Source organism: Schistocerca piceifrons, chromosome 6, assembly GCF_021461385.2.
Source record: "Schistocerca piceifrons isolate TAMUIC-IGC-003096 chromosome 6, iqSchPice1.1, whole genome shotgun sequence".
NCBI classification, from domain to species: Eukaryota; Metazoa; Arthropoda; class Insecta; order Orthoptera; family Acrididae; genus Schistocerca; species Schistocerca piceifrons.
Window position 1 is genome coordinate 348,462,461 of NC_060143.1, and position 22,337 is coordinate 348,484,797.

Below are 22,337 nucleotides of genomic sequence, written 5' to 3' on the forward strand. Positions count from 1 at the left end.
ACAATCAAACACCTTGCTGCACAAATGGACTTCTCTGGTAGTGCTGACATACTCATCACCCAGTTGGGGTACTCAAAAGTGTGCACTCACTCGGTTCCTCACTGCGGAACAGAAGACCATAAAGAGCATTCGTCCTAGTAGACAGCTGGTTTGTTGTCATAACAATATAAGAAGCTGGGCAATGACTGCAGCACAGTTGGTATATGACACAGCTGTTTCACACGCAGCCCGGTCTCTGACAGGGTAAGGTAAGGCTGTGACAGGACAAGAATAGTAAGCGCTGGGTTAGTGGATTGGGCAGATCTTGCACCTTAGTCTTCCACATGTGTAATCCATGTGGCAAGGTGTTAGAACTGGGAGTAGCGTAGGGATAATGGGACACCACTTCAGGACGAGTGGGTAGGACGCTCCTCATTACAGGGCATGACAATACATAATCAAAGTCCTGATGAAGGTTGTGGTTCATTTTTTCCAGTCCAGAGTGGTGTTGGGTAACAAACGGCATGCTTTGAAGCTGGTTGTTGGGTTGGCGAGAGGTGTGTGTGTGTGTGTGTGTGTGTGTGTGTGTGTGTGTGTATGGAATAGGTAATGTATTTGCAGACTAGGTCTGTGAAGGCATTTGTGAGACCTTCAGCACATTCGGCATGGGAGTTTGCAGATACACCATCCCTGGGTGGCCAGGCTGCATGGGAGGATTTTTTTAGTGTGGAAGGGGGTGGCAGCTGTCAAAGTGCAGATATTGTTGGTGGGTTTAATGTGGACAGAGTCATCAGATAGGAGGATGTCGATGTCCTGGATTTTGTAATGCTGGGATGAGGAGGACCAGGTGAAGGGGATGGAAGAGATGGGTGTTGAGGTTGTGACAGAATGAGAATAAGGTTATCTTGGCCCTGAAACTAGACCATCAAAGATATCATCAGTGAACCTGAACCAGACCATCGGTTAGGTGTTTTGGGAACCTAGGAAGGTTTCCTCTATATGGCCCATAAATAGGTTGGCACAGGTGGATGCCACGCAGGTGCACATAGCTGTGCTGCAGATTTGTTTGTATATCTTCCCTTCAAAGAGGAAGTTGTGTATGAGAATAAAGTTAGTAAGGTATATGAGAATGAGGTAATGAATTTGGAGTCTGAAGGATGCTGGGAGAGGTAGTGCTCGATAGCAGCAAGACCATGGGCATGATGGATGATTGTCTATAGGGAAGTGGTATCAACCGTGATGAGCAGAGATCCTGGAGGTAGAAGGGTGGGTAGGGTGGAGAGTTTGTGAAGGAATTGGTCAGTATCTTCGATCTGGGAGGCTAGATTTTGGGCAACTGGTTGGAGGTGTTCTTCAATGAGGGCCAAAATTTGCTCGCAATTGTGTGTGTGTGTGTGTGTGTGTGTGTGTGTGTGTGTGTGTGTGTGTGTGTGTGTGTGTGTTTCCTTTTCAGAAAGAAGCTTCATCAACAGCTCAGCATGTTACAGTCTTTCCGCTGTGCCTGCTTGCAACTCAACATATCATCTGCACCAATCTATCCATTTCATAATATTATTGATATTCCAACTTGGACTTCCCATTTTATTAAAGGTTTCATTTCAACAGTATAAAAAACACTACTGTCTGAAATAAAACAAGGGGGAAATATGATATATAAAATTACAATTTTGGCGGCCTCTACATATTATTATATCAAATTGAACAGGTCTTTAAAGTGTCGTTGAGGACTGGATTTTAAGGTTGAAGTTAAAAAAAGTTAATGAATGGCAGAAACATAGTTGTTGCATGGCCTTTCATGAATAATTATTCAGTATTTTAGTAAAGGGGATTTTGCAGAATTTACAACATCTTTATTCCAAAGATTAACATTCAAGTTCCAAGAAAATTTACACAGGCTATACTAACTTTGTATGACCTCTGAATTCCTTCAATGTCTGTCGTCACCCCTACTTGACTAAGACCCTAGAGCCTAATTCAGTTTTGTGGACCAGGTAGTATTAACATGTATGAAGCAGATTCCATTACAAATTACCCACATATTCACAGAATCCTCCCAGCAAATGAAAGTTTTTAATGCACCTTCTATATTATTAATTTCACATGTTAATTTATTTTATATGACTTTCATATTATTAGCTTCAAACATTTACCACCCGGTACATCATGCTGTATTCTATCAGTAAAGTATTTCTTGAGCTACTTACATACTTATCTTAAGTTCCTGCTCTCTCAAACAGTAATTTATTCAGCGCACAGGTAGACAATGGAATGGTGTTATTTAAGAGGAAGTATCTTGGATTTTTATGTAGGCCATTTGACTAACCTAATGAACTTTAACAGAGTGCCACATAATTACAGTTACTATCAATATTACACACTTCTGATGGTTGTAAAGATGATCTGACAATTGAAGTTTTGCATAGGAACATAGGTCCAGATCAGTCTTTTCCTTGTTACGTGGAAGTAAAGACTAAATGACTTTTGTACTTGTATTCCATAATACAACCAATTTCTTTTTTTACTTAGCAGTCTTGTGCAACAGGCTACACTGATATGATCAGTGGACCTTGTTTCAAAACAATGGCTTGTCAGGAAGAAAAAAAATTTCTGGTCTGAGGGCAACATGAAACTTGTAGATAAAGGTGGATGGGTAGAGGTTAACTATAAACTTGGGTGCCAAGCTCCCCAGATTTTTTTTCCAGTATGGCTATATGGGGACCCATTTTTAAGTCATTCTAGTACTGTCAGTGGAAAATCTAGCCCATTTACAGATGCAGCAGAAATGATTCAAAAGTACACAGTGTATATTTAACCAAGAGTATCAGAATTTACTGTGCAGGCTCAATTTGTGCTACATGGTGGCCATCATACTGTATAGTTTTCTTCATTAAGTACAAAAGAAGCATCAATATTGTATATAAGAAACATCAATACTGTCTGTAATAAGCATCAATATTAGCATTACAACTAAAAACATTAGCAAGTTTTCTTTCCCGTATAACTAGGAAACTGATACGTTTTCTGACATGCAACACCGAAATTTTATCTAGGTCTACTCTATAACTGTAGAACATTCTGTATAATGTCAGATGCAAGCCTGGTCATTGGGCCACACCTGGAGTTAAACTGCAAGAAAATAGTACAGGGTGTGCAGAAAGTCCGGGAACATTTTCAATTATTTAATGCACAGGAACTAAACATTGTACAGATGTCATACATATTGCATTTTGGAGAGAAACTCTGAAGCAAACCATGGACTCCTTATGAATGTGTCTCATACGCGCTCCATATTCACTTCACTCACATGGGACGTCTGCTTCTCTTTGCCAGACACAAGCAACCTGTTGTAACGAATTTGTTGTGCCAATGATAAATGGCCTTGCTTGTTGGTGGCTTCTTAACGTACTTGGTTCCAAACATCTGTTGAACAGCTGTAGCACACTTGTTTTTGTCGAACTTCAACACAGAGAAAGCTCGCTCCACACCTGAACTCCCCACGTTTGCGACTAGGGCTGACTATCGGCAAATTACCGAACTACGCTGTGGCGGTATACTTTAAAAAAAAACTTTTCAGGGTTTCTCCTCACAATGACATATGTGTGATAACTGTAGACTGTTTGGTTCTTGTGCAATTAATAATTGAAATTGTTCCCGGACTTTATGTACACCCTGTATTTTGACACCATGCGTGTTCCTGACTACAAAGATGAGATCAGTGCAGCCACAAGCAAATTTGGTTTGGCACCAAGTCTATCCTTCACAAAGAAACCTGTGGACCAATTCATCGTCCAATTAGAGATCAATTAGCTGAGAACAAGGAATTGTGCAGCTGCAGCAGTAACATCATTTTTTGCCAACAGACTGCATGAAGTTCAAAGGCCTGTACTCTTCATAAGAATAAGGTGAATGTGTCACCCCCCTGTAGTGATTACAATTCAAGTTGATGACTCATCCTGTTTTTTTCAATCAATTTCTCATTGACTTATCCATCACCATAGTGACATCATGACCTAAAGAGACTGCAGTTTAATAATCTGACAAGTCACAGTCATGCAGCCTGAGCATCTATCACTATTTAACCTTCAAACCATGATCGCACGCACCCCAGGTCCCTGCAATGTCAATGAGGCATTACGAGATCCTGAGTAGTGTCTACCCTGACAGTATCATCCATCACTGACTGGAGGTCAATTCTGACATTAGTGCGAAAAATGAACCTGGTTCATGAATTTGCTAAGTTGTAAAAACGTGAATCAACTAAACAAGATTCAGCTTTGGTCTAGATTAGCATGATACACATTTGACAACAATACTAAATCAACTATAAAAACGATTACCGTGCTTCAACTGCAGATACATATTGTATATCATCGATTTGCAGTATTTATTAATGAAGATTTTGCGTTGTAAAAATGGAGGGAAAGAAGTGGAAGAACTTCTCTGCAGCTAAACAACACCGAAATAAACCGGTTATCGATGGTGTAAACAAAAATTTTAAAAATTATGTCCTTAGTGCTTAGGTTCCTGAACACAGAATGCACATCAGTGGCATAGAAAACTAAGAAAGCAGTAATTGGTGTAATGGGAAGTACAGTTTCAAGACAAAGTACTGTTGTATTTATCTTTATAACTAATATCATAAAAATGCATCTTTCAGCAGGTAATTATTCATGGCCATTTGGTGTAGGTCGTTAGGTGGTGCAGTTGATTTGACTTGGAATGCTAACTGCTGCCAACCATGGCATCATGTCGCATCGGGCTTTCAGCTGTTTGCAGAACATGCAAAGACATAAATTACACATTGTTTGCTGTGGGATCTGGCATGAAGGGCAAAGCTTACAATAATTCATGTGTTTTGCACACACTGTTTTCGATGTAATTTACAAAAATATTACATTTAGTGAAGTCGAAATTGAGTGCGCCTGATAAGTCGTCGTCACGTCGTTCTAATTTCACAAAGAGTAGTGGCAGTAAGATGTGTGAGCAGTACAAATTTTCTTTACTAAAAGAATGTTAACATTCTCTGTTGCAGTATGTTGATAATTTTTACTTTTGGACTGTCTAATTACAACTGAATGAAACAGAATTTTTGGACCATACACATTTCGCCTTTATTGCTTGCTAGGCATCTTCAGTGGCCTGGAATATGAACATATTTTTGTTTATACTATTTAGTTTACATTTTGGGACAATGTACATATAGGTTCTAAACAGTTCTGGCAGTTTTCTTGTCTACAATGTAATAATAATTGAAAGCTCTACTTAAAGATTTTGTGGATGTTGTCTATTTGCCCATTTTTAGCACTGTTTTTCTTCTTATAATTGCTATTTGAAATTTTGTTTTGGAGACTTCACAGCTCTAGGGTCTGAACACTTGTTTTGATGTTATTTTTTGTTGGTGTTGCCAACTGCCAAATGTTATCGCCAAAGACTGAATATTATTGCCAACTATTGAGTGTATTTTTGTAATATCTGGTGATCTGCATGTGTGTATGTGTGTGTGTGTGTGTGTGTGTGTGTGTGTGTGTGTGTATTTTTGTAATATCTGGTGATCTGCATGTGTGTGTGTGTGTGTGTGTGTGTGTGTGTGTGTGTGTGTGTGTGTGTGTGTGTGTGTGTGCGCATGTAAAATAGTATTTGTTTTGGTATGATGGGATGATTGTACATACACTTTCCTTAAATTTTGTACGTCTGTGTGTGTGTGTGTGTGTGTGTGTGTGTGTGTGTGTGTGTGTGGGGGGGGGGGGGGGGGGGGGGGCACACGCACACACAAACCGATTGCAGATATCACAAAAACCCACTCAATAGTTGATAATAACATTCAACCTTTGGTAATAACATTCAACCTTTGGTATTAACATTCAACAGCTGGCAACCCCAACCAAATTATAACATCAAACAAATGTTCAGTTCCTAGTGCTGAGAAGTCTCAAAAACAAAATTTCAAATGGAATTACAAAAAGAACAGCGTCAAAAATGGAACAAAACACAACATATAGAACAACATCCACAAAACCTGTAAGCAGAATTTTATATTACTACTAAATCATAGAAAAGCAAACTGCCGTTCTGTTTACCACCTATATATACACGTACTCAATGCAAACTAAATAGTATAGTATATATATGTACATATACCAGGCCACTGAAGATGGCTTGCAAATAATAAAGGTGAAATGTGTATGGCACAAAAATTGTCTTTAATTAATTTGTAATTAGACAGTTCAAAAGTAAAAATTATCAACATACTTTAACATTATATGCAACTGAGGACAGTACTACAAACTTAAAGATGTTAATATTCTCTGTGTTTGTTAATACAATTGTTATGTTCCGCACTGTTTAAAAAAAAGGCTTTAGGATTGGCAGCTATGGAAGAAGTACGGTGATGAGGCTCACATGGGAGGCACGCCACACATTCAGCCAATCACATGGGAGGTGTAGCGAAGGCATTGACAAACTGCAATACCAACATTTTACATTTAACTCCAATTCCAAGCAGTTCAATGTCCAGTGAGAGCATTTGTTATGCACTGGGATTTGTTTCTCTTGTTTCATGTGCTTATGAGCATTTATTAACTGTTATTACTATTTGGCGGTATGCAATGAATAATGTCACAAGCATATTCATCAGAAATCGTGAATGGGAAAAAATAGTTTGTCACATACTGTTGGCCACAGATAGCAAATTCCGTGTTGTACAACAACTTTGGCCTCCACATGCTCCTCCATAAAACTCAATCCTAAAGTAATTTTGAACAGAGAAGCAAATGTTTATATCTTTTTACTAGAAATGGAATGTCAGCTCAGTTTGAATAGTTTTGAGGTTCTTGAAGGAACCATTCCACCACTTGGTTGATGTGGATAGGTGAACTATTTAAAACTTCAGTTAGATGGATGGGCAGAGATATAAATATGATCATTTACTGCTCAACATGAAGGGGCTGGAAACCATTTATAGCTTTCACAGAATTAACTAGAGGCTATGAAAGTTACTGATGTCACTTTATCATTAATTCTTGTTCAGAATATGCAGTATCAGCCTCAAGCCATCTGATCTCATTGTTTCATTGGTAGCATAAACCTACAACATAACAAAAAATTGGCTCCTTGAAACTATGAACTGATGATGGAAAGTCCAGTATTTAAAAATAAGTAGTACCAACTTTTTCAAAGCTCTGCACAAACTAAAAACTTGTGTAGATTCATCACAGCAGAAGTTACAATGTGATCATGGCCATTTTTTCTAGGATGCCAGAAAGTAGATAATCAGTGATCATCTTTTAATGGCACTGGTGTTTCATGACTGTCACTCTTTTAAAATGATTCTAGACACTCCTGCTGTAATAAATATAATAGAAAGTGTAGAACCTGTTTATATGCTGCAAGCATACCCTTAGTCTAATTCAGACACTTATCAAATAGAGATGTACACAGCCTGTACACTACTTATAATGTTCCATTGGCCTTTCAGTTAGTTTGTATGTAATTTCAATGTAATTTCCTTACACTGATGAAACTAAATTCATTTGAAAAACTATTGAAGATCACCAAGATCAAGCAGTGTATACTTCAAAGTAGTAGTAGTTTTGCCAAGTTATATCTTCCTTGGGTACATAAATTGTTCGACTATATCATTCTAGGAACTTAATTAACCAACAAAATGTACTGCAGAACTATTGCAAGTACAACAGTAAAAATCAAACAACGGGGAAAATGAAAACAAAAAACTGGATGGTAGAATGGTTAGTCTTTGGTGGGAAAACAATTCACTACTGACCCACCACAAATTGCTCTGCACATTTAACAAACTGTAATGAACAGAATACCTGGTTCCGTAAAACACTGACCCCACTTCCAGTGGACAAGACAGTTTAGACAAAATAAGGTCTGCAATTCAGAAGTCCACGTGGATTTCATCCAGTCAGTATGCATATTGCATGTTATCTTGTTCTTCAAAACAAAACCAGTAAATATCTTACTTGAATCATGTTAGTTTGCTTAAGACAAACAATATGCCATATGGTCATACATCTACTATACAATATAAGACTAATTTATAACACAAATCAATGGAAAGTAAAAAACACACACAGAACGTTTCTATAAATTGTTTCCCCTTCTGGTGAGTTCTCACAATCTTTTTGAACTACAGAACTTTATCTCACTCTTTCTTTTTTTTCTAAAAATTAAGTTTCTTATTACTATGACAACAGGCAAATGCAAGTAGCTGTGCTTCAAACAGAAATACTATGACTCCCAAAACATCCAAAATTTGTTGTTATACTATAATTCTAGAAAATTAAATTCTGCAAGGGAAAAAAAGACAGTCAAATACTTCAGCCCACAGCTAGCACACACTGCATTCCGAGGGTCTGGTGGTGAAGCAAACTTACAGAAAAGTGCTACAACACTGAGAGGACACCACGGTTCATGCTCCTCAGGCCGACTGGGGTCAGGTATCGGAAGCAGAACAACTGCATATGTTCCACAACAATGCAAATGCATAGAAGAAATAAAAATAGGCGTAACATGCCAGTGAACAGAAAGAAAATGGACCAAAGTATCCGGGATAGGTCGAAAAATGATTTTGCCGACAATATCAGAAATAAAAGATACATTGCAACGAAAAACAATACAAAAATGTGCGATAGAACAAAGCATAAATGTTCAGTTGCACAGTAATGGAAAGCGGGTACAGGACAAAGAGAAAGAGACAGAGAAAAACACGGGTAAAATAATTACATTTTTGTCTTCATTAGTATGAGTTTAACAAAATTCTTCACAAAAAATGTCTTTCATAATATGAGAGCTTTACCAACGTTGTTGTTACACCATTAATAACAACAGCTGATTGATCATCAACATTAATAATAATTATTGTTTACTTGGTACAGCTTTGTGTTCACTATATGAACTAGGGTGAATGCTTTAATAATGAAAAATGTTTGTGCTCTCATATCATAACAGATAGCAATTTTACATCTCCCCAACTCACAATTACATAAGCAAAGGCACAAGCTCAAGAACATAACATGTCAAACACACTTTTAATTACCTCATGAGACGAACACCACCCACCGGTGCTTGGTGCTTGTTGGCGACAACAGTTAAGACCCTTCCCAATAATTTTAGTAAAGAATATACATACAAAATAACGTTTTCTGCACAGTTTCGCTCAACTGACAACATCATCGCAACCAAAGTGCACACTTAAAAATAACATCACAACCCAAAAATTAACCTTAGTATTCAGCTAAAGAGTAAACTGTTTAATCTGCCATCTTACACACTCTTTTCCTTCTCAAAATAGGACTGTTTTCTTTTATTAAATTATTTGCAACTCAAGGGAGAAACAGAGATATAAAACTGTACAACTGGAAGTTGGCTTAACTCAGGGGTAAAATTGCAAGTTAGCTGAACTCAGTAGTAGAACTGCAAGTTAGCTTAATTCAGTGGCAATAATTCCCTTTTCTGTCACTTGTTGTTCCACCTTGACAATGGGAATTTAGCATAAAAAGAGAGCAAATGAAAAGAAATAAAAGTTATAATGAAAGACAGCAGGACAAAGTACAATTAATTTAAGATAAGCTTCAGAAACAATACTTTCCTAATTGCTTAAAAAAACAGCACAGTTATGGTTAACTAACAACATACAACTGAAAATATCTGTTCTTTATTTCTTTCATATTTTTGACCTACAAAAGTATTACGTCCTTGCTCTTGCCCAAATATGATATGAAATTCCTAAAAGATAAAAGTCAATTCAAATAACTGCAGGTTAACTATCACTTAAACTAATTTTATAAATTAAAGCTCAGGTAAATATATGAGACATTTCTAAAAATAGCACACTTTGATCTAAAAATTGTCCATAATATAAGAAATAATAAAAATTCACAAGAAAACTGTAAAAGTCAGCAGTGTGGCACTTGTAAATATCTGATAAATGGGAACTCAACATTCCTGTTCAGCAATGTCATAGAAATAACGTCAGTTGATGAAAACAAGCACCGATCAAAGTTTCTAGTAACTGTGGTGCGACTGCTTAGCATGCATTAAAAAATACATACTTTCTATGTATGTCTATTTCAGTTCTATTCTGTGGGCATAATGTCAACAGACAGACAGCGGAACTGGAATACTATTCAACTATGAGTGAAAAGTCCTGTGAAGTACACAAATAATAGGTGTTAAGGTAACCATTCTCCATATAGTTAGGGCATTGAACAGTTAAGAAGCACATACACACAAGACTGAAAAACACAGCTGAGCTTTTCTCCTTAACTAATATATGGAGTTGGTCATCAGTAACAGGTCAACATCCATGGACTTTATGTGAGATTTATAAATAGACAACAAGTTCAGATTATTTTAGGAATATCAAAAGGTGAGTCCCGCTGCGCATCCACATATGGTGAATATTTTTAAAGACTAATTGGAGCCACAAAAAATCTTAAGACTCTTGGTTTTCAGCAAATCTTTAGAGATTAAAATGTGAAAGGGAGCAATTCTGGCTTGCGCAGTTGTATCACTGATCTGTCAGTGAGTCTACCCCTCAAAGGTGATATAGTTATTGGAAACTACCAAGCCAAGTAATGTGATGTTCAGGAAGGTCAAGTAGGATGTCAAGTTGAGCTGGTTGTTTTCTTTAGAATACAGGAGACTGCTTGGATGTGGGGCGAGTGAGAGACATGTACAGATTGCAGGAAATTGTTTGCACCTTTAAGATTTGATGGGTTTTGGACAATAGGCCATACCATTATCAATAAATGAAAATCCACAGGTAGTGTGTTCTTTGAAGCTATGAACTGAAGGGCAGCCTAGATTGTTAGGTTAGTGTGTCTTCTCATGTGATTGTGACCTTCAGTTGGGGTTATTCCTCCCAACGCTAGTACCTCAGAAACTTACATATGATTTGCTCTGTAGCAAATGCTTAGTTCCCACAATACATATTGCCTCAACTAACATAAATGACACAGTACACCATATATTTTCCATCTCTGAATCCTAATCATGTTAAATATTAAATGGGCAACAAAACAAATGGTAGACAAACAAGTGAAATAGATTTTCTCATTTGTCTTTAATTCCCCTAATGATTTACAACAAAAGGGCAACAAAATTCTCAGAATGAAGTATTTGATCACTTTTCTCTCAACAGGTAACTCTGTAAGTCTGGTGTTATTCTTGATGTTTTTTTCCTAATATTCATTTACCAGACATTGAATTTGAGCAACATTGTTCTCATCTACTTGCAAGAAAAAGCCTGACTACTTTCTGTTGCAAATTAGGTTAAAACACAGGCAGTATTACACTAATTAGCCATAGTTGTCAACAATCCTAGGAAGAATCTCACTGTAGTGAGATATTACTGTCAATAGGATTGCAGGGGGGCCTCATTAACTGTGATATCAACCATTTATGACATGCTGAACAAGAGATCTCAAGTTACATGAATTCAAGGATATAAAACCTGTAAGGAAAATATCAAGATGCACATTTGTTTTACACCAATACCCTAACATTTTGAAAAATAGGAGACATCCAGAAAATTAATTACCATTGACAACATTGTGTTATCTATTTAACCCATAAAAATAATGGAGCAATGTGTGAAATAAGAGAAAGTCACTCACTCACCTACAGCAGATCAATACACAGAGAAGAGGAACACACAACAGAAAACAGCATTCATTCTAGCTTTCAACTACTGGTTCTTGTTCCAGCAATAGCACTCACATTCACACACACAACCACACAGACACCCAAACTAGAGATCAGAAATATAGCACCTATAAGTCTAATGTTCAAGTCGCATACTCCACAAATCAAGATGCCGCTATTACATCAGTTGTAATGGACTTCCTTTGTTCCCACAATTGTTCCGCAACTAATACGAATGTGAGAACTGTGGTGTTGTGGTCGCTTTAAACTGTATTACCAAAGCATGCAGGAGCATAACGCTAATCATGACTTACTGTTAGTAAGGAAGATGCGTACACAATCTCGCAGCTGTAGAGTAGCAGTGACAACGCGAAATGACCAACTATTGGGATCGGATGGCCTTTAACAAAGCTGTCTCTTGTCAGACTTCGAGAATGCAAGAAGAAATTTAATTTATCCAAAGTACACAATTGTAAATGTTTACCATTAGAGGAGGAGGAGTGATATCTGGAATAAGTTTCATGCTGCAGTCCAAGCTTCAGATGAAAATCACATATTTCTTTTTTGACAAAGAAAATGTGGTCGAAGCAGATTTTATTCTTTTTATCATCCACGCAATTGACCAATTTCTATCGTGGGTCACTTTCAAGCAAGTATTTTACGCTTCACACTTAATCACTGATACATGTGGACAGGTATAATAAAAAGAATACACGGCCCACTTGGACCATGTTTTCATTATCAGGCAACATTGAGGGTATGGACCCCCACAAAAATAAAATTTTGAAATGTGTACAAATTTCATTCAATGCAAATGAAATGATTGCATTCTTGTCCATTCCACCTCCACCATGAGAAAATATATGTGCTGCGTCAAACAAAACCTGGGCACAACATCTAGTTGTGTAGCTTATCATTCATTTCTGTAATTTATTTTGATAATTAACCACCACTGAGAGAATATACTTCACCAAAATGTCACGTTTTCTGGTACTGCCATTACAGACTCAACAATGCCTTGAAACTGTGTATATGTTAAAATAATCGTTAGACATTATCTGAATAGGTATTAAAATAAATTTACAGCAGTCTTCACAATTTTTCATCTGTACAAATGTAAGTATAAACAGAACAATATTCACTGCTAACCAATCACTTGTTATACTGGTACATAACTTGCTTCCCTCATGTAGACAGGTCGGACATTTTGTGACATTTCAACTTGCACCCGAGAAAGGCAGTGAAGCCGAAATCATGATTACATCAAATAAATAAATACCAATTTACAGTTTAATGGTGGAAATGTCTTTCAAGACAGTTGTATATGTAGCAGAAACACTGCTAGCCCACAGTCACACTTGTGAGCTTTGGTACTTGTGCTCCTTTCTGAGCAAGTTGAGTGCACTTTTACCCGACAACAGACCCGGGTGACGAGTGTGCTGCTACAGAGACTCACGAGTTGAGCCTACAGGCATACGAAGACAGTGGGTTCCGAGATCACACCATGGAACCTGCTGGCAAATTTAAAGCGATTACACGGAACTCATTTTTGATCTCTAACCCAAATACACATTCTTACAGCCTCAGCAAGACTTGTGTGTTTCTGTGCTCCACGGACTGATCCACTGTAGGCAAGTGGTTGCCTTTCCCTTACTGTATGTATTACTCCATCCAAAAACTTCTATTGTTACCCATAAAAATAATGAAAATTTATTTCCAAGTACCACACTTCACTTATTCATGAACATGATACAGTTTGTGAAATATCTGACAAAGCTACATAATTGTAAGTGCACTGGTGAAAAACAAGAACATATTTAAATGATGTATCTCAAATGCTACCTGTTAAATAGCCTTACATACAAATATGATTCTCTGTATCATCTGCTTGTTTCTATCTGGACTACTTTCACAGCAAGACACAGAAATGCCTTTACTCTAGCAACACAATTGCCCCTACCAGATTATTAGCATTCTGAACAAACATACAGTGTCAGTAAGTGTGATAACGTTAGTCACATATAAAGTGACACGTTGACTGCATAATTTGAAGAGCAAAACAACAAAAAGTTGTAAAAAAAATGGCAAGTAGAAATGAAAATGGAATGTAACTAACAGTAAAGATAGGAATGGGAGCCTCTAAGATTTCTATGGAAACTAGCAGAAAATCATAAAAAGAACATGGCTTCAACTCAATTCAAACAGCACTAAAACCATTTGCATGAGCTGCTTACTGCTTGGCAGAAATACTTGAGCAGAATGTTGCCAGAAGACAGAGAAATAAGGACAGGTACACGACACTAACGCAACAGCAGTTGGGTCTAGCTCCGTACTGGAGCCTGCTCCAAAAAATATACTACACAGTCAATAATGGTTAAGAAATCTTATATATCTTACGGCTTATAACATCTTTTGTTAACATTGCTAATGACTTTATTAGGTTTTCTGTAGCAATCTAGATAAAAGATTCTGCATCTCATAACAATAAATTGCTTATGCACCACAAACAGCTTAAAAACTGTGACAGTTAAATTCTGATCTGAAAGGTTAATAAATTCTGGACAAACACTATTCTAAAACAGTAGACGGAGTACTTGAATATTCCACAAAAAATCAATAAATTGATAAAATTTTAGGAGAAGTATAATGATGTACGAAGACTAACTTCACACCTAAGGTATAGTCAGCAATGGACATTATTCCTAACAGAAAAGAAGTGCTGTAATAAAATAAAACATTATAAAGATGAAACCAAGAATCATTTTTATTTTCCTTCATAATTAAAACTGCCTCATGTCATGGGGCAGCCTCTCTTAGTTCCTGCCTAAAGTCTCTCCACTTAATCGTGGACACTGACATTCCTTTCTTACATTTTTGGTATTGCTACCATCACAGTCAATTTACAAATAAAACATATTTACACACAACTAAAAAAAAAAAGATAAAATGCCTTCAACAGTGCACCATTTCATCAGATATTTCACATGCAAATTCTCAGAAAGACTTCTCGAAAAAATTAAAGCATAATTTTGCTTATACATACCACGGCAAGGGTCATTCTTTTGCAGGAACTCATCTAGTGCAACCCAGCCACCACCAACTCTCACCATGACAGTTGATCGTAGAATACGCACCAGGCGTAACTTCTGGCTGTCACCAAACTGGAAGAGAAATAAAGAGGGATGTGGAAAACCTAGAACTGTAGTTAATGATTACGAACTGGTTTATATTGTTTCCCTAGGGGAAAAAAACTGTTGTTTACCTCGCTGTCTGATGGCCAACCTTTACAGATTCAAGTACATCACACAACATTTTCAAGATCACACACTGAATATAAAAAAAAGAGAGACTCAAAACAAAATGGTTGTTTCAACTCACCCTGTATTTTCCTTCTCCAACCTGAAAGACTCTGAATTTTTGCCTGCATGTACACAGCATAACAAGTCTTTTAACTTCATCATGAATCTTATCAGCATCTGTAACGGGTTTTGTTGGCTCAACCCAATCAGGCCTTAATGCTGCTATGAACTCCTTCCAGTCAATGAAACCTTCTGAATTACGATCAAAAAGATCAGCAACTGCATTCATCTCCAGCCGGCTCGTATCAAATTCTGTAAAAACAAAGATTCTAGTTCTCATCGTAGTTCACTAAGTAAGGGTGTTCATTACAAAGAATGAAACACACACATATTTTAAAACTGAAAGCAATTAACCACTTAACTGAATATCTTCAAGCAAATAGTCAGTCCAAAGGAAAAATGTTCACACACACACACACACACACACACACACACACACACACACACACACACACATGCCCGAGAGAGGACTCTAACCTCCGCTGGGACCAGCAGTCCAAAGGAAAGGCTACACTAAGCTGATGTATGAACAGGAACAATTTAATAAACAATAGTCGTAAGACAACACATGCAAATCCAACATAATACAAAAAAGAAGCAGTTAGGGTGGCAGAAAGGAAGAGAGAAAAGAAACAAAAACTGTTTCAGCAAAGAAATCAATGATCTGGTTAAATATCTACTTAGGCTACAATAAATTTCAATTAAAATACAGAGTTACTGAACCAAATTGGGCAAAAACATTATGATACAACTTAACTAAAGGAAGTGATCAACTGACAAGCAACACAATGACACAAACTAATAGGCAGTGCAGTTGTTGAGGGAAGTCTGGGAAAAGAAACTGTTGAGGGGGCAAAGGACACACTATAATGAGAAATTAGTTATGCAGTGGCTTGTACAGAACAGATTAGGGTGGAAAGCAGTGCCAAAACAGTCTTTGGACTGAAGACCACAAGAAGAAGAAGAAGAAGAAGAAGAAGAAGAAGAAGAAGAAGAATGCTGAAATTACTAAAAGTTGTCAGGTTGGACACCAGCATCAGTTCTCTATACAGCAGAAGTCTACAACTTAATTGTAAGATCAACAACTCGCCATCCCCCACCCCCGATATAGGGTGTCCATAATTAAGATTCCAGTTTCAAAATACTGTGAGAAGAGAACCACTGCTCAAAATGATATCAAATTTGAAAAGCACATTGTTGATGCAGGAAAGAGAAGGCGGAACACCACAAAAATCTGACCAATAGAAAGTACTGTAAGCATCGAAATACGCAGCTCAACATGACTGTCCTCATAAAGAATCATGTGCTGCTGGCAAAGCTTAAAAAACAGTAACTGTGCACCAGTATCCTCGCAGATACTCCTGACAAGGGTATGAAAAAAGGCTTTGGTTTGATGTCTCTTAAGCGTCTGGAGAAAATTATTTAAAAAATCCAAAAAAGACAGTATCTTTTGACAAGCAGTGTGGCAGAGAGAGGAAAGCAGCTGATCCGACAGCTGTCAAATGTGTGGAGACAGCATCACAAGGAGGGGTGAAGCAGCTGTGTTCCAACATGAAGTGCATGGCAAATTGCCTGTACGTTTGACATGCCTGCAAGCACGGTGCATAAAATCCTACAAAACATCCTGCATTGCTATCCATACAGCAATCACACATGTTCAGGTGTTGCTTCCTGCTGATCTGTCAGCAAGCCAAATGTTCAATCTAATTTCTTGTTCATGGAAGTGGACAATGAATGGTCATGGAATATTCAGCGGACAGACAAAACCCAGTTCCATCTCCAAGGACATGTCAGTATACAGAACTGCAGAATATGGGTACACACACCAACCGGTACCATTTCATTCTGCAAAGGTGATTGTATGGTATGATTTGACATCATCATTTATCATAGGCTCACATCTTTTGGAGAAGATGAGTCCTGAAGGTCCTGTTACCTGTACCGTTACTGGTAAATGCCACAAGGGCCTTTTTCACACCAACATCATTCCAACCCTTCAATAGGGTGGATGTGCAGGTAGAACCATTTTTATGCAAGATGGCACTCCTCCACCTACTGCACAGCCAGTAAAGTGGCTGCAGCAGCGGCATTTCTGAAATGTTGGAATTATCAGCTGTCATTTTCCTACAGCGTTGTCATCCAGATCACCTGATGATCAGTGTGATTTCTGGCTGTGGAGTCAGCTGAAAGATGCTGTGTTCAGTGCTCCAATTACATTCTTGCCCAGCATTTGAACTTGTCCCTCAAGACACTCCGACCTGTAGTGGTACATGTTGCTTCTTAATTTCAACTTGTGGAAGAAAATGGTGGACAGCTTATTGAAGATGTCTTGTGCCAGTCTCGAGACAATCAAAACTGATGTCATTTTGCTGTTTATGTGGTTTTTGGCCCCAGGACAATTAAAGACAGGTGTCATTCTGCTTTTTATATGGTTTTTGGCCACAGGACAATTAAAGATCGATTTTTCCCATTCAATATGGTACGACCTTGCAATAGTGGATGGGCTACCTAACAGTGCCACAATTGTTGACTGCTGAGCTTGTGTAATCATGCACAATGAACAGTACAGATGGTGTAAGATGCAACTCAAACCATAGCCATTGTATTGAAATTCATCTGTCATGTGTAGCTGACCCCAATTACATTAAGACACGTACAGCGCCATCTATTGGTAAAATTTTTGTTACATTTATTTTTGATCCACGACAGCTCCCCCATGTTAATAATATGCAGTTATAAATTTAACATCATTCTGAGAAGTGGTTTTCTTTTAGAGGGTTTGGAAACAGGAACTCAGAGAGAGGGAGAGAGGGAGAGAGAGAGAGTGTGTGTGTGTGTTTGTGTGTGTGTGTGTGTGTGTGTGTGTGTGTGTGTGTGTGTGTGTGCGCGTGCGCGCGCGTGTGTGTGCGAGAATGTAAATGGATTGCAACAAGCAGCACAGTGAATGTCCTTGAACCCAAAGTAAAGGAAAACAATAAATAAAGGTCAGTCGAAAATTTGAATGGCATTTGCTTCTCTTTTCTTGAACTAACAGTCTTTTGTCCACTATTACAATTCAATGAAGTAGTGATTCACTAGCAATTTAATATAAAGCTGTAATGATGAATGACTGTTTGAAAGCCATACAAGCCAAACAGGAACAAATGAATGGTAGGGGGAACAACAACCAACAACAATACAAAAATGAGTGGTAAATTGATTTTTCGCCCCATCTGAAAACATTCTGTACTGCAAGATTATGTAACACTTTAAAGTGGCACACAAAAGAATTCAGTTCTCAATTTCAGCTTGTGATCTAACCCCCTATGACATTACATCGAAAATGACGACAAACATAAAGTAACCAATATAATATAAAATCATAGTTTCTGAAATTCCTTGAGATTCATATATAATTCTGCTTGTTTCAATTTATTTCCTGGATATAGGGTAACCACATATTATCTTTAAGTATTATATTACTATTTATGTAAATAGCAACAACGAACCTGTACACGAATGTATACTTTTATTAGCAGCTTGGATGTTGGATATTAACTGAGAAAGCAAAAAGTTATGCTTACTTGTCTTCATAATTCCATCAATGAAGTCTTCTCGAGGAATGAGGCCATCGTTATTCTTGTCCATTTTTCGGAAAAGGTCAGTGAGACGCGATTTCTTGTGGTTCATGAATTTCAGGAACTAAAAAAACCAACATGCAATGTTAAGTACTCATTTAACGGAAACAAATAAGAGACAGATTTTCACCAAAAATTGTTTACTGCAATAATAAGAGCTGATAACCTACTCGTTTGCGCCAATCGTCCCAGCTGAAGTTCTTGACCTTCTCAAGTTCTTGCAAATATGCTAATCTTTCCTGCAGTCTACGTTGCCGTTCCCATGCTAGAAGCCACACGTTCCTCCAGCGATCCCATAGAAGTTTAACACGAGGATTGCGGAACTGAGGTTCAGCACCTTTGCTATAAAGGAAAATAAAAAACTTATCTTAAATTCATGCTGAAATCCAGTGTCCTCTACACTTTCATAAAGAAAGGCTGCACATTATGTCAACCCTACTCAACATTTTAAGCTCAAATAGCAATTATCTGTAGTTATGAAGCACCATGTGTAGTCAGTATAACTAATTCTTTTTCAGATGCTTGTGATATATTGTCTTCCTAGAACTCACTGTTCTTGTTACTGCTGGGGTTTCAGTTCAAAGACTGGTTTGAAGCACCTCTCCACCCTATTCTATCCTATGCAAACTTGGTTGTCTCTGTATAGCTACTGCAACCCATATACATTTGAATCTGCTGACTGCAATCATCTCTTGGTCTCAATCTGCAATTTTAACCCTCCCCACCAAAACAAAAAAAACACACATACACACACACTTGCCGGCTTCTTCCTTTGTGCCCCACGACGTGTCATAGCAACTGGTCTCCTCTTTTCTCTCCAATCTGATTTAGTCTCTCCTCAACAGTTATTCAATCCACTCATCCAATTTCCAGCCTTCAGCTACAGCATGACATTTCAAAAGCTTCTGTTTTTTTTCCTGGCCATAAAGCTCATTGTTCACATTTCACTTTTGCACAACACTCACCACAGACAAATATCTTCTGAAAAAGACTTCCTAACACTGAAATTTGCGTTTAATGTTAACAAATTCATCTGTTTTTTTTTTTTTAGAAATGCTTTTCTTCCTATTGCCTGTCTGCAATTGATACCTTCTCTACTTAAGCAATATTAGTGATTTAGCTGCCCAAATAGCAAAATTCATCAGTCATATTTAGTGTCACACTTTCTAATTCAGTTTCACCAAAACCAGCTGATTTAATTTGATTACATTCCATTACACTTATTAATGTGGATCTTATATCCTTTTTTCAAGCCACTTTCCATTCAGTTCCACTGCTCTTGCAAGTCCTTTGCTGTCTGACAGAATTACTATGTCATCGGCAAACTACAAAGTTTTTATTTCTTCTTCCTGAACTTTAATTCCCACTACAAATTTCTCCTTGGTCCCCCTCACAGCTAGCTCAATGTACTTACTGAATAACATTCATGTCCTCTGACTCATTTAACTGCAGGCTGATTTTTGAACAAGTTGTCAAGAAGCTTTCCTCTCCTTATTTTATCCCTTTGAAATTTCAAAGAGTGTCTAAACTTTCTCTAAATCTACAAACATAGGTGTGGTTCTCTTCGACTCATCTCTTAAGTAAGACCTAGATCAGTATTGCCTCACACGTTTCTAAATTCCTCCGGAACCCTAAATGATTTTCCCCAAGGCCAGCTTCTATAAGTCTTTCCAGTCTGTAAATAATTAGTATCAGTATTTTGCAACTGTGACTTATTAAACTGATGGTTTGGAAGTATTCACAGTAGTCAGCACCTGCCTTCTTTGGAATTGGAATACTTTATTCTTCTTTAAGTCAGAGTATTTCCCTTGTTTCATACATCTTGTACATTAGGTGGAATAACTTTGTAATGCTTGGTTCTCCAATGGATCTATATCTGAAGGAATATCATCTACTCCAGGGACCTTCCACTTAGATCTTTCAGAACACATCTTGTTCACGTTAACTAAAACCAATTTCAAATTAATAAAACTTAGTAATTCAAATTAGATGAAACCAGTGTTTATTCTGGCTTCTGTTTGTTTTGTACACACACACACACACACACACACACACACACACACACACACACACACACAAAGAGAGAGAGAGAGAGAGAGAGAGAGAGAGAGAGAAAGGGGACACTCTCACTTTTTAAATTACAAAACATTTTAAATGAAACAAGAAACTTCAATCTAGTTTGAATGTACAAAGTTATCCATTTTTGTTTCCTTGGATACTGAGTGTAAATCAATACATTTGTTAAATCATTACTCTTATCCGTTTTCAGTTACGTTTACTGTACCTTGTCCCATCCTGTTTGGCTCTCCTCATATTTGTCTGTTAAAAAGATTTACTTCAATAAAACACTAAATGAGGTGCTATTAATCTTTCATACTACTATAACAAGTAGTTAACAAAAATGCATTTTGGAAGACATAACATAGCTAACCTTCCTTTGGCAGCAAACCTCGGGCCAATGTGAGGTTGTAGTTCCGGAGCCTTCTCTCGTCCAGGACTCGCACGACTGAGACAAAAACAGCTCATCATGCAAGGGAATAATAAATACTGCAGCTGGTGATTTAGGCAGTCTGGAAACCTGAGCAGTTTGACTATTGTCTTTCATTATCTCAAACAGTACTTTTTTGTCCATGCTGCTACAATGATTGAACATGTTACCTTTGTACTGGCAGACGGACATCTAGACGGACACACATATATACATACCACATTTATTTGTTCCGAGTGCTATGTCAACCACAAAATTAAACTAACAGGAGTTTTTGTTCTATTCATTCCAACTACTGCTCCAACTCAGTAACACCAAAAAAAATTACTATTGATTTTGCTAACACCACAAACATTGCATACATCAAATTATTTCAGCCTGCGGCACATACTTCGTTATACTACATGCAACAGCAACATGCATTACACACAATATATACTGTAACAGCAATGGCCCATAGGTTGAGTTGTAAGATGGGGTGTACTTCTACCAATCTGACTATTACAACAAGGAACACTGTATAACAAACTAGAAAGAATCAATACTGATACAACAATTGTCACCGCACAAGCAATGAAGGAAATTAAATGAATATGTCTCATTAAAAATTGACAGACTGGACAGAGACAGTAGATGACTACTCATCATTTGGAACCATAATTAACACAGGCAGTAAAAAAGGAGGAGGAGAATGAGCACTAAGTTACCATCAAGATCCTACCTACAGCATTATTTCCAGAAAGAAGATGGCAGGAGCAAGATTTGAATGGGGTGCACAAGTATAAGTCAACTGTATAGACTTTAAAGAGTAAAATTGACATTGCAAAGAGGTTACGTCCAGAGAAGGAGAAGGAGCAGGAGAAGGAGAAGGAGAAGAAGAAGAAGAATAAAAGGGGGGAGGGGAGGGGGAGGAGAAGCTCGAGGGAAGTCAATAACAGAGGGCAACAAATTGCAAAAGAGTAATTTCTTTGAGTCCGCAGCTCGTGGTAGCGTTCATGCTTTCCGAATGCGGGGTCCAGGTTTGATTCCCTGTGGGGTCAGGAATTTTCATCTGCCTCGAGATGACTGGGTGTTGTTGTGTTGTCTTCATCACCATCATTCATCCCCATTATGGTCGAAGGGAGGCAACGGCAAACCACCTCCACTAGGACCTTGCCTAGTACGGCAATGCAGGTCTCCCGCATTGTCCCCTACGCTTTGTCAAGCAGTATGAGACTTCATCATCAT

At 37.7% G+C, this 22,337-nt stretch overlaps 1 protein-coding gene across 1 annotated transcript in view; it reads right to left on the reverse strand.

Annotated features, from left to right (window-relative positions):
* Positions 1-22,337, reverse strand: part of LOC124803383 — a 514,737-nt gene that overhangs the window by 47,626 nt on the left and 444,774 nt on the right. The window contains 5 exon segments of the mRNA XM_047264568.1: positions 14,690-14,807; positions 15,025-15,257; positions 18,569-18,686; positions 18,793-18,964; positions 21,054-21,128. Of these exon segments, the coding sequence (XP_047120524.1) occupies positions 14,690-14,807; positions 15,025-15,257; positions 18,569-18,686; positions 18,793-18,964; positions 21,054-21,128 (716 nt within the window).